Source organism: Oryzias latipes, chromosome 2, assembly GCF_053564925.1.
Source record: "Oryzias latipes strain Hd-rR chromosome 2, Olatipes_Hd-rR_3.1".
Classification (NCBI taxonomy): domain Eukaryota; kingdom Metazoa; phylum Chordata; class Actinopteri; order Beloniformes; family Adrianichthyidae; genus Oryzias; species Oryzias latipes.
In genome coordinates this window covers 15,890,661-15,903,247 of record NC_136238.1, presented here as the reverse complement: position 1 = coordinate 15,903,247, position 12,587 = coordinate 15,890,661, and the positions used below count along the sequence as shown (strand labels likewise).

General features: G+C 38.5%; 2 protein-coding genes across 13 annotated transcripts in view; one reads left to right on the top strand and one right to left on the bottom strand.

The window, feature by feature from the left end:
• filip1l (filamin A interacting protein 1-like) overlaps positions 1-1,935 on the top strand; it is a 78,544-nt gene extending 76,609 nt beyond the window's left edge. For all 5 annotated transcript variants that reach the window (XM_078943105.1, XM_078943109.1, XM_023964840.2 and 2 more), the window contains one exon: positions 1,190-1,935. In XM_078943105.1, coding sequence (XP_078799231.1) covers positions 1,190-1,381 — 192 coding nt within the window. In that variant the 3' untranslated portion in view covers positions 1,382-1,935. The remainder of the gene's footprint in view (positions 1-1,189) is intronic.
• The window catches only part of ect2l (epithelial cell transforming 2 like), a 70,543-nt gene that overhangs the window by 52,418 nt on the left and 5,538 nt on the right, over positions 1-12,587 (bottom strand). For 3 of the 8 annotated variants that reach the window (XR_013654192.1, XR_013654191.1, XR_013654190.1), the window contains exons 8-21: positions 11,562-11,690; positions 11,393-11,485; positions 11,068-11,274; positions 10,897-11,000; positions 9,740-9,880; positions 9,572-9,658; positions 8,555-8,664; positions 8,320-8,467; positions 7,112-7,185; positions 6,842-6,998; positions 6,699-6,764; positions 6,533-6,621; positions 6,017-6,189; positions 5,743-5,926 (exon numbers count right to left, since the gene is read on the bottom strand). Coding sequence is in view for 5 of the 8 variants with exons in the window: in XM_078943136.1 (XP_078799262.1) it covers positions 5,796-5,926; positions 6,017-6,189; positions 6,533-6,621; positions 6,699-6,764; positions 6,842-6,998; positions 7,112-7,185; positions 8,320-8,467; positions 8,555-8,664; positions 9,572-9,658; positions 9,740-9,880; positions 10,897-11,000; positions 11,068-11,274; positions 11,393-11,485; positions 11,562-11,690 (1,709 nt within the window). In the remaining 3 variants the exon portion in view is untranslated. Of the gene's footprint in view, positions 1-3,815; positions 5,927-6,016; positions 6,190-6,532; positions 6,622-6,698; positions 6,765-6,841; positions 6,999-7,111; positions 7,186-8,319; positions 8,468-8,554; positions 8,665-9,571; positions 9,659-9,739; positions 9,881-10,896; positions 11,001-11,067; positions 11,275-11,392; positions 11,486-11,561; positions 11,691-12,587 lie in introns of those variants that run through there. The other 5 variants (XM_078943136.1, XM_011483694.4, XM_078943143.1 and 2 more) reach the window with 3 other exon arrangements.

Genomic DNA, 12,587 nt, shown 5'->3' with positions numbered 1-12,587 from the left:
ATCAGGGTTCAAAATTTAGCGATAAAATCCAAATTTACGGCAGATTTGCTCCGCTGATCCAAAACATATATGTCTCACAGGAACTTTTAAAGGTTCTTGTAAATTTTCCTGAACTGCTCTAAACTCACACGGGATGCCAGGTTTCTGCCGGTTTGCACGGGACAGTCTTCAGAGGAGTGATGAAACTCAAGGAAAAGGCTTTAAAAAGAAAAGAAAAAAACATAACCAAAACATTTAGTTACCTAAAAAGGAAGCAGATTTTTTAAAGGTACTAAATGTCAGCTAAAAAAAAAAAGAACTTTTTCAAAACCAAAATATAAGAAAATTGTCTTTTTGGAATGAACTCCCTGTAATCTTGAAGAAGTGTTAAATAGGAGTTTAAAACCTGACATGCTGACGTACTTTAGCCTAATTTAAAAAAAATTGGATTGGTTTATCTAATCGAGATCACAATACATTATGTAATAATTAAAAGGAATTAAGTTGGTGGTGATCATGCAATTGTGTGAGCAAATCCTGGTTGAGGTCACAGATCAAGTGAATCTCATCTTATGTGGGTTAATAAAAACAGAATGAAGTGTTAACTGAGACACATCAACATGTGATGTAGCTCAGCAACACGGCTGCTGCTGCACCACATGTAAACAAATGTAGGTGATAACGCAGTCCAGAAGGCAGAGAACTGCATGCTCTAAAATGGGCTTGAAAGATAAAATCCTCTAAATGGATGGTTTATGGCAAAACCATTCAAACACAGTTGTTTATGCAAGATTTTTAGAACAAGTTGGAGGGAAACAAACATCCAACATAATCGTCTTGTGTTTTATGTAGAAACTAATTTGATCAAAATTGTACATTTTATGAAAGCCTGTAAACAGTTTTGAGTCCATTTTTTAAGTTAAAGACGTTTTAAATTTTCCTACAACTGATATAAAACTGTTTATTTAGCAAGAATTATTCTTTTAGGCTTTAAGTGGCGTTTTGCCTCCATCTAGTGGTCATTTAAAGAACCACCGTACAAAAAATTTCGCAGAACTGCCAAAGATATGCAAACAAGCCAGGATCACTTCCACTATCTGTTCCAAATCAATTCCAGCCAAATACATTATTATTTGCTTTCAATATGTGAGCCTTCAGTTGTTTTTGTTTCATCAGGCTCTCTAAAGTTTGTCCTCCATGTTTCACACAGATCCCTATGGAAGCATTCCGAAGACCTGGACCGACTAGGATCCCAAAACCCAAGGGTTGCAACTCCCAAAAAGTCACAAACAACTCGGCAGCAAACCTGCAAAACAAGAATCACTCACAGCTGGCTCCTTTGACCGTTGGGAGAGAGCAGTCTCACAACAACAACCCCAATCTGATAAACCGGAGGCTGTGACGGCACTTTGATGCAAGAGAAAATATTATAGAAAAACTTCCTTGTCAACCATTTGAGTAAAAGAATGAAAAAATATAAATAAAAAGATGTAGACATCTAAATAGGTGACTTTATTTCCCTATTTTTTTTTTTTTTACAAAAACCTTCATCTGTGGTGCTTAAATCTGCCTAATGCAGCTGCAATATGGGTCAAATGTAGTAGATTTAACATTTAGGTCATTTCTAATCTGACAAAGGAGATCTTCAAATCATCTGCCGACACATTTTTGAGAGAATATCACTGTGACCACAAGAAGTAAGAATGTGATGTGCTAGATGAGACCTTTCTTGACTAGAACTACTTGTATTTTTGTACTGTTTGTATTCATGCCAGATTGATCATGGTAAAGGAAGCTTTCATTTCTGGAAATGGGCCACAAGGATTTTTTTTTCCTCCTTACACTGGCACTGTTGTACATAACTTATGCATTGATATGCAGTTTATTCATCATGTACATCTCTTAAATGTGACATTTGTGCTAATTTTTGGTTATCAATAAATGTATTTTATAGTTTGTGTGTTTTTTTTGTAGGATTTGTTAAAAAGGGACATAAGAAAATGTGTTTTTTATTTAGAAAAAGTCCATTTAGGGATACAATGTTAAGCAAAATTCTTAATAAAGAATGTTGCTACAGTTAATTTACTTGTTTAAAAAACAATTACGAATGATTTACATTTATGCTAAAAAGAACAGGAAAATGCTGAGAAGACGGTACAAAGGACCCCCAAATTTGGGAAAGAGCTGGAATAAATAAACAGGCTATAAAAAGGTTTCAGGACTACAATCTTAGCATTTTAGTAAATCAAATAGATCTCCTGCTTTTTGGCTGTTCAAGGTAACCCTCTGGAACAGCGACCGTGTCCCTTGGGGGCTGGCTTTCTTGGCCCGGCGGACCTCCCTCCACGCAGGGAGAGGGATCCCCGAATTCTCTGGCAAGACCATAAACTGGGGATACACCACATCTGAGCCTGGGGGGGTCCATATTACTGTGGAGCGGGTTCTGCTCATTGCGCTGGGCCTCATAAAAAATTTCCAACAGTGGGTGAGCCTGGTGGGCCATGTTTACATTCCTCTTCCTGGGCATCCTCCTCCTGGTCGGGATGGCCGGCCTCTGCCTTGCTATCTCCTGGACCTCCAGCGGGGTGGGTGGGTGGGAGGCTGCCTGGACCATGGGGCGGGTCACCCTTGGGGGGCCCTGGCTCCGGCCTGGGGCTGGGGTGGGGGGGTGCTTAGAACTCCTGGATGATGGTGGGCTGCTCGTCTGGGGCTGGTCTTGTTGGGATGGAGCTTGCACTCTTGTACTCTTTGGCGTTGGGTGCTGCTGTGGCGGTCCTGCCGGCACTGGTCTTGGTGGCAGACGTAATTGCCCGTGGGGGGTTTTCGTCTATCTGTTATACCGTGCAGGTGTTGGGGGGGTTCCTGGCTGCCACTGCTGCTGCGGGCCTTGGTGCGGGGATGACTAGAGACTCTCCCTCCTCCTTTTTACATTCCATCATCCACCCCAGCAGAACATTCTATAATCATCTATAATCATCCTCCTATTATCTTAACCCGACTTTTTTCTTCTTTTACATCCGGTCCAAATAAACGGTTACGAATTTAATCAATATTTAGCCTAAATTACAAAAGGGGTTTATTCAAATGTACCCCTTGGGTGTCAGAAGATTCATAACCCCATGTTGTAAACAGTAAAATCTGTCCAACACAAGAGGCCTTCTGCTCTCAACTGTTGGACAGGACAAGTAAAAAAAAAAAACAATACAAAGAACGACACATTTTCATTTAGCTTTCTTTTTTCCCATTCACATCAGCCTACGTTGCTGCTACTTAGAGAATCTGGTCAACAGTTCTTCTTAAATCTGAATTGCTTTATGTAATAAATCACATTTTACTATGTTTACTATAATCCTATAAAACTTTGAATCTAATACCAAAAAAATTAAAACTTAAAGACCATCATATAACAAGTAAATCTACTATACAGAATATCTACTATGTATACTAAACAAAGAACAAGCCTCTTCTCTTTAAGAAGTGAAATTAAGTTTTAAAAAGAAAAAGAAAAATGCTCTTCTTGTTTTTGCAAATTTTCTCCATTTTACCATCTTTGGCTAAAGTTGTAACCAAAAGAATTTATTAATAAAATGTTTATTAATATAACTATAAAACAATTGAGTTTCATAGTACAAATACTGGTACTTTTAATGAGGAAAAAACGAGTTAAACGTTTAAAAATGTATTTGTGAGACAACATTTCAAGGAAAGAAAAATGATTTCAAATTGTTTTGTAAAGAATCAAGTTTTTTTCTTTAGCTTATTGGTTTTTCATTCCATTTTTATTACATCCTTTGTTGAAAAGTGGGTTATACACAGGCTCAGACAGCAAACCTTAGTATTATTTTTTTCTTTTATTGAATTTGTTTGGTTAATAAAAGAAATAAAACTCATTAACATTCTTATTTTGAAAAGAGTTCACACAGATGTATCACCCTAATGCAAAAACAGGATAGAAATGGACACACTAGAAGTTGCTTTTTTACATTCTCTGATATGAAAACAGGCTAAAAGCATTAATCTCTAACCTTTTTAAGCCACAAATCCGTTAACGTCATACAATGATTTCACAGACTGGCGGCCTGTACGAGGCTGAAGTGGACATCCTCTTTATTTTTTTTACCCACCAGTTGCCCTTTACTTTTGAGGGTGAAGTTTATCTGTACACTAGATTTTGTTTAGCAACCATTAAAAAGTTATATAGATTTTCCCTTAAACCAGGGGTCGGCATCCTGTACCACTCAAAGAGCCATTTGGATCAGTTTCCCACTGAGATGACAGCACAGGTAGCCGCAACACTAGGTGTGCTAGAAAAAATGTTTTTGCTGACATATTGCGATAGTTCCATTGGCAATACTTGTATTGAATCAAAATGCTTTCAGGATATTAATTTAATTATTTGTATTCTTTATGAGTGTGATGTTTCCTTTGATCTTTTGTGCATTTTCAACAACCTTGAACAGACTTTTCAGTCTGTCAAACACCCAGAGATAAGATAAGTGAGATGATGGAAACAAATTCACTTTGATGCAGACTCATTTCTATCTATTTATTTTTTTCCTTTAAATCCAGTAAACCCAAAAAATTATATTAATGTTATGGATGACAACTATTTTTTATTAGGAAGCAGCTGTTAGTTTGTTGCGGGTCTGGAATCATAAGCGGTGAGTCTAAGCCCCGCCCCCGCCTCTCTACCTGTTCGTTGTTTTCCTCCACGTGCAACCCCCCCCAGCATGTTCTACACAGACAGCGCAACATACGGTCATCGTAGCAGCAAGGTGACAGGATAGTAGCGGTGCCCTAACGCAAATGTAATTAATTTTACGTGAAAATGGGCGGTTTTAGTCTGCATTTGTCCCCTACGAGATCGCCACTGACTGTCTTTTTAGAAAAACAGCGTTCACAGCTGCAGACATGCCCCCTCCACACGTTCACGCTGCTCTTTTCCTCCTGCCTGTTCGAGCTACCTGACGGTGTTGAATGCACCACGACAGTCTTAGATCATGATAGTTATTTTACAAAAACACAGAGAGCTGCCGGTTGCTGACCCCTGCCTTAACCCAAAACTCTCAAAGTGGAAGCTACTTTATTAGCAACATGCTCGTAACATTTGAAAAACAGTTGCTAAATACTCTACATGGTTATTATTGTCTGTGGGAAAAACTGTCACAATAAACCCACATTTTGAATAAAGACCCCTGGTTTTTTTCTCTTAAATGCATATTTCTTTTATTTTGAAGTGGAGGCCTCTTGAGTGGGATTTGGTGGAGAAAATCTTATTGTTTTCCAAAATAAAACTTCCTTTGGAATCATATATAAACAAAACGTAAAAAATGTAGGTCGTATTTCTTTTTTCCCTAAGCCCAACTGTCCCACGGACCGGTACCGGTCCAAAGCCCAAGGGTTGGAGACCACTGGCCTACAGGAGTATTACTGAATGACTAAATCAGATTTATAAAAACATAGATTTGTTTCAGCCAGGATTTAAAAGTTAATAATTGAAGCACTCGTTAACTCTTCTACTCCTCCATAAGGGGACTTATCATTTAGCACAAGAAGCTGTAAATGTATAATTCGTATTTCTTTGAACACAATCATATCTACAGGATCTTTCTATGGTAGATCAAGAGTGCAGAATATTTCACTTTGGACAGAAACTAGCTGACACCAAGTGTTGAAGTTTTTAAACGCTTTAGAGAGATCAAATCTGATTTGTGATATTAAAATTTCAGAGGAGTTCTGTAGGGAGGGGCGGCATAAACTTACTGCAGTCTCAGCTTTTCTTCTCAAACCATCTTTGCTTTGCAGGTGGATCATCCTCAATGTCCAGTCAGAGCAGATTTTATGGCCGATCGCAGCACAGACAGGAAGCGCTTCCTGTCTTGCCCTCTCTCTGTTGCACACACCCAAAAGCGGCACGGCCCCTCCAGAATAAAAGCATGGCACACATCTGCACGGGAAAGGAATTTCAGAAATCCAGTGAGAAGCAAAAATTTCCAACTATGTAACAATAAAACAACATGATGTGATAAAAACTCACAACGTGTGTGAAGAATCTCTCTGACAGTCAGACTGCTGAGAGCTACAGAAGCCATGAATGTGTGTGTGCTGCGCCGAGTGAGCGTGAAGGGCGTGTGCTGCACGCTTTTCCGCGTGAGCACCAAGGCGTCGCTGAACAAGAAGAGACCCACGTCGGACTCGTGCTCAAAGGTCCTAAATGTTCAAAAGACTGTTAAATCATGCGGTGAATTTGAAGACATAAAACTTTAAATAAGTCCTTAAGTTTACGTTTACGGTGGCCCTGAAGTGCAAATCACATCAGCAAAACACTCAACGTAAAAATGTGATAAAGAGCACAATGACAGTTAAATACGTAAAACAAATCATGATAAAAACATTACTTGTTTAATTCGAGAAACCGAAACGTAAGTCCAAGTAAACACATTTCCAAAATAGAGTAACTATTTTTTACCACAATGTCTTTTATATCAATAAGCTCAGCTACAAACAAGAAAAATCAAACAATTCCACACTGTAAGGCGCTCAGTGTCTGTACCTCAGTGACTCGGGAATCTGATCGTCCGAGCCCCTGAGCAAGGCAGCATCTTGAGAGATTATCAACCGCCGATTATCTTCCCTGAGGATCTGCATGAACACACCAGACTCGGTTTATTAAAGTTTTGGGAACAATTGGATCAATTCAAAAACAGATGGGGGTTTACTGGACATCCTTGGATCAATCGCTGAGTTTCCTCAATTGACTGGTCTGTCTGGGAGTTTCGCTTCAGCTGAAGGAAAACAGAGTTTGGCTTTAGTTTCAAATTCTTGTGAGCTGCTTTGCATCCGTGTGTATGTGCGCGTTTACCTGCTGGATGAACTGTCTAAACTGCAGCATCGTGTTGAGGGCAGCGTGGAGGTGTTTGCAGTCTGGGTGATCGGGGTTTGTGTGTGAGGACAGAACCTGAAGCAGAGTCACATACTCGTGTATTCGCCACACAGGGCAGAGCAGCAGCTCCTGCAGACTTCACAAACACACACAGAGACACACACACATTGTGTACATATCCATGTCCTCAGGCTGCTTTAGAAAATATCTGTCCATGAAACAAATAGTGTCTGAATTGTGTGTAGTTACCTCAGCATGTGTGTAGCAAGCGTTCTGTCCATCATTTTCAGGAAAGCCCTAAATGCTGGCTTTGCCTCCCTGCACTGATACACAACATTTATTTTGTTAAGGGAAATGACAGATACATGATTCCAGACAAAATGAACACTAGATAGAAAAGGTTTCTGTGACTGATATTAATTTAGCCTCACATTTGCAACAGTTTGTGTCCAACTCATGGAATTCATGCTGGTGAATTACTGACTTATAACTGGAAAATTTATTTAAAAAAAGATTTTAATTGTTTTTTATTTAATATTTATGAATTACTTTTTAATATATCAATATGTTTATGAAAATTAAATTATGTAGCCTTCAAATGAATGAATTATTTTTTTATTGTTTGCCTTCTTTGAGGATTTAAAGTTTCAAGATTTAACTATGATATCAGGAATAATTGATGATTTAGGAGAAAACATTCTGTACAATAATTACTCAAATATCAATTAAATATTGAATAGAATAGAATTAAACCCAACAGAAAGAACTAAAGAAAGAAACAAACTAGACAAAAAAATTACACGTAATAGAAATGGTTGACAGAAAAGGTCAGTGTTGATTTTCACAGTTTACTCTGAAAACAGAGGGTGACAAAGTGTGGAATTTTTAAAAAGGTTTTTATTAAAGACTGCAAAATGTCGCTTACCTCAAAAAAGAAATGTTAAATTAAAATAATGTTGATGTTGTCTTAATATTCTAGTTTGCTAAGCCATTGCATTGTTTTTTCCTCTCGTAATGTTGTCCTCACATTTACATTTTCTATGCAATCAGTTTGATAAACTAAAGACTCCATGAAAAGTTTAAAGGAAATTGACTTTTCTTTCACATTATTATGACAAAAATGTGTTTTTGTTTAAGTAAGACAGAGTTCTAGCTTAAAATTTTTCATTCATATAAAAAAAAAGTATTCTTTTTTTAAGGAAAAAGTCACCCATCGACAGTTCACAAGCCTAGAAAAATAATTTTAAAAAATCATTTAAAATATTTGAAAAAAAACATTTAGTTGACCTTTTAAGCAATAAAAAAAAGGGAAAAAATAGATATTTTCTAAAAATCTAAGAAATAAATCGTGCCAGTTCCAATTATTACAATAACATGAGGTTTAATAATAGATTGTATGGATTTCTATCATAAGTCTTTATTCTGTTACACAAAACTATGCAGATCAGTTTTCTGACCTTATCAATGGTATGTAGAACAGTGGTGTAGTTGTTCAGATAGTTGGTGTAGACTTTTAATTGGAAGCCCAGTTTTACAAAGACATCTCCAACACACTGATCAGCACTCCACTGCTGCAGTCTGGTCTGTAAATCTGCATGAAATACCCTTAAAAAAAACCCCAAAAGAAATCATTTTCACTTCCAAGAAGCGGATCGAGCAGACAGAACCACAGAAATATTAGAATTTGAAAACCTGTTGATCTGCAAAAGCTGAGAAACAGCAGTGAAGATTATCTGGATGTCAGCGCGGCTGAGGATGGCTTTGTGGGAGTTCAGCGCAGCTGTCAGAGGCTCCTGGTATACCTTTAACAGACACACAATTGTCAAAGGGGTTTACTGGTTTAATCACTTTTTAAAGAAGCCTTAATACACTGAACAAAAGAACCAAAATTCATGACTTCTTTCCAGAAAAAATATCCACAAGTTAAAGAAATAAATATTAAAATCAGAATAAGAATGAAAAGAAATAAAAGAAAAAGGGGAAATAACTTAAAAAATTTAAGCTGCAAGCGGCGTTGCATGGCTAGACTAAGGCGACAGCCGCCGCCATCCTTACTGGTTGAGCGGCTGCCCCAGTACACACTATCACCTTCTGCCCCTGTCACCCAGGTCAGAGTTGCATGGGAAAAATTCATACGAAAAATATAGAAACCATTTCAGTTTTTGGTCCCTTGGGGAGGGGGGTGTTGGGGGGGGGACAAACAGGTCTATGTAATTTCTGTAAGTATCCACGAAAGGAAATTTTTTGACTTCCTTAGCAATGAAGGTTTTTTGTTAACCACGCCCACATTCCTAACATGTACATATCGTCTGCCATATTGTTTCTTGCAAGATGGTGACCTTTTCCTGAGGTCAAAGGTCAACTAGACTTCAGTTGTGGTTGTAGACTGAGGCTAATGTCCGAATTCCCACCCCCTTCCCTAACTACTAAAAAACAATATAGTGCGGAACTATGTAGTAGTTTTTCGCAGGGACTTCTGGGAAATTTCCAAGGTACTCCATTTTGGAATTGTAGATTCGGACAATGGGGAAAGCACAATATAGTAAATAAAATCAAAACAGAAAACCAGGAGACGCTTAAAAGTAAAAGTATACAAAATACTACAGTAATATGTAACCCAACCATAACAGAGTAGGCCATGTGACACATCTAGTTGCTAGAGGTTTACAATAGAAGGTTTTCAAGTAAAAAATTAAAAAAGAGTTTTACCTTCATCACAGCACTTAGTCTCCCAAGATAAAGAGTCTCACTGTGGAGCAGCTCGGATGCTGCTGCTGCTCTCCAATCAAACGCAGACTGTAGACAGTCAGAAAAATGATTTAAGCTTTCAGATTTGATCTTCTCTGAACAAAAAAAGGTTCAAAGAGTAATAAGCACCTGTTGAAGCTGAAGCTCAGGTGTTTGACTGGAGCATGAGGGTGATTCACTAGGATTTTGTTCATCCTTTCCAGTAGTCTCTTCATCTTTGTCCTCGCTACATTCTTTTAGAAAACTGGCCAGAAACTCCAGTGGTCTGGTCTGAAGTAATTGGAAACCCCAATAGGTTAATACATACTAGAGATGTCCCGATCAGGTATTTTTTGGCCTATTTCTTTTATTTTGAAGTTGAAGGCTTTAATTTAAAGTTTGCCAGATTCATCTGATTCAAGGAACCTGGCATGTCCCGATACTTTAATCCAATCCGGTGCTTTAAACTTAACAAATGCAAAATAAAAACAGATCTACTTGTTCTCTTTTTTTTACCTTAATTTACCATTCACCACTTATTCCACTATAGATAATACATTATCGCCAACAGGCCGAAGCCCATTTGTAGGCGAATTAGGTAACTAGCAATAATAGTCATATGAGAAGGTTTGGTTACTGTAGCTTTAATAATTTCAGAGCTATTTAACATTATTGATCATATAAACTCTTAAAAATTAGTTTCTTCCAAAATCATTGTTGCAGCATGGATATAATGATGAACATGACTAGCTCATATCAATGTGACCCATTGATTGGTTTCAGTTGCTTTTCCAGACATTACTGATATTTTTGTTTGGATCATTTATTTCCCAGAACTTTGTAGACGGTCTCTTGGGCAGCCATCTCTTCATTTAATTCTCAATTAAAAAATTAAAAAAATGTTTGTTGAAATGCCTTCCTATGTCTTTGTTTGTGTCAAGACAAACCGATAGAGACACTTGCTGTCAGTTTTAAACATGTATTGAATGAGTGTCTGTGCCTGGAAGATAGCGCTAATTTAACCGAACGGTTTTCCTACACTTTCTGCTCAAACTGGTGCCATACTCTGATGCGTTTTACGGCAATAAAATGTTTTGATCCGTTCATAGATAAAAAAAATAAAAAAAACTTCTGAGTATTTATCAGCTTGAATAAATGCTTAAAATAAATTTCTGATCAGGATGCTGTGTTCAGTTTATATTGTGCGTGAAACTACGTGATCAGGCTCAATTGCCAATCGGATCGGAACATCCCTACTGCATACAGAGACATGCTCACTTGTTTGGCTTCTGCAGAGTAATAATTACCTCCTTCTGTCTTGTGATGGCAGTGAGCCCTTGAGTCAAAGCCACACTGAGCTCTTTGGGCACACAAAGCTTGTCGAGGCAGATCACCTCTGACAGAAAATAACCTGCAGAAACTCAATGTTTACAGTCCTGCCGCCAGGATCCTTGTGTTTCTGTGTTGATGAAACCCACCCAGAGCTCGACCCCGAGCCTGCAGGCTGAGCTGCTGCAGAGACGCCTCCACAGAGCTCCTCAGCTCCTGTAAAGCCTCCTCCAACCATTCAGCCTGTCTGCACCAGCCGTGCAGCACATCTTCATTGACGTACTGCAGCGGAGGAGCGGCTGGATGCTGTGCTGCGAACCCCACATGCACTTCGGAACTTGACCACTCACCGAGGACTAAAAATGTATTTATGAATTAAAAAAATGATCAATAAAAAGATGATCAGCATTAGCCTGCAATTACATTAATGTAGTGACTGAAACTTTCATTTAAGAGTTCAGGTGTGTAACTTACTGTTCTGGAAACTTCCTGTAGCAAGACCAACAGGTGATGAAACCTCCAAGCCAGTTAGTGAAGACAGTGCGTGGATAAGAGCGACTCCCGCCGCTGTGATGATGCACAAAACATCAAATTAAACACGAGTCAAAACGTCACTTTGAGGGCTCTAAGGTTTGCATTTTACCAGAGGCGGCTAAAGGGCAAAAGATGTCAATCCCGCCTCCCTCCTGGGCTGGTGCTACCAACCCAGAGATCTTTTCCCAAAATTCCCGGTGATCAGGGCTAAGCAGGCTCTTCTCTGTCAAGCAACTTCCTGAAAGCAAAATAAAGTTTGGTTTGGGTTAGAAGTTATAATCATCTTCCCAGCAATTTAGATGTATAGATGTCACATTTAGAACTCAAAAACTTTATATTAAGTTGTTTTTAAAGATGGAGGGAGCCATGGTGATGCCACCCTCCATCTATTCATCCAGGTAAAGATTCCCAGTCTTCCCTCTCCCCGGCAACTTCCTCCTGCTCCTCTGCAGGGACCCTGAGGCGCTTCCAGACCAAGCGAGAGACAGTCTCTCCAGCTTGGTCTGGGTCTTCCCCGGGGCCTCCGCCAAGTGACACATGCCCAAAACACCTCCCCAGGAAGCATCTGGACTAGATGCCCAGACCACCTCAACTGGCTCCACTCGATGTGGATGGTTCTACACTGAACTTTCCCTGGGTGACCAAACTTTTCCCCTTATCGCTAAGGTCCTCTTCCTCCGTATACGGAGGAAGCTTATTTCAGCCGCTTTTATTCAGGACCTCCTTATTTAGGTCATAACCAAGGGTTAATGACCCTAGGTGAGTTTTGGCTTATTATTTTTAGGTGTTTTTTATGTTGGGCCTGTGGTCTATAGATGGATTTTGTAAATGGCCCTTAAGTGCAAATCAATCAACAGATCACTAGATACAAAAATATTTTGAAGATCACATTGAAAAAAAACAACAAAACAAATGTTAAAAAGGAGCATTACATTTTAGAAAACAAAACAAAAATTCAGAAACCAAAACGTAAAAAACAGAAATGAAAAAACATTTCAGAAAATACAATTTCCAGAAAACAAAATGAAATATAAAAAATGGAAAACATTTAAGAAAACAGTATGAAGTGTTAAAAATGAAAAACATTTCAGAAGACAAACTAAATTTCCAGAAAACAAAATGGAATATAAAAAAA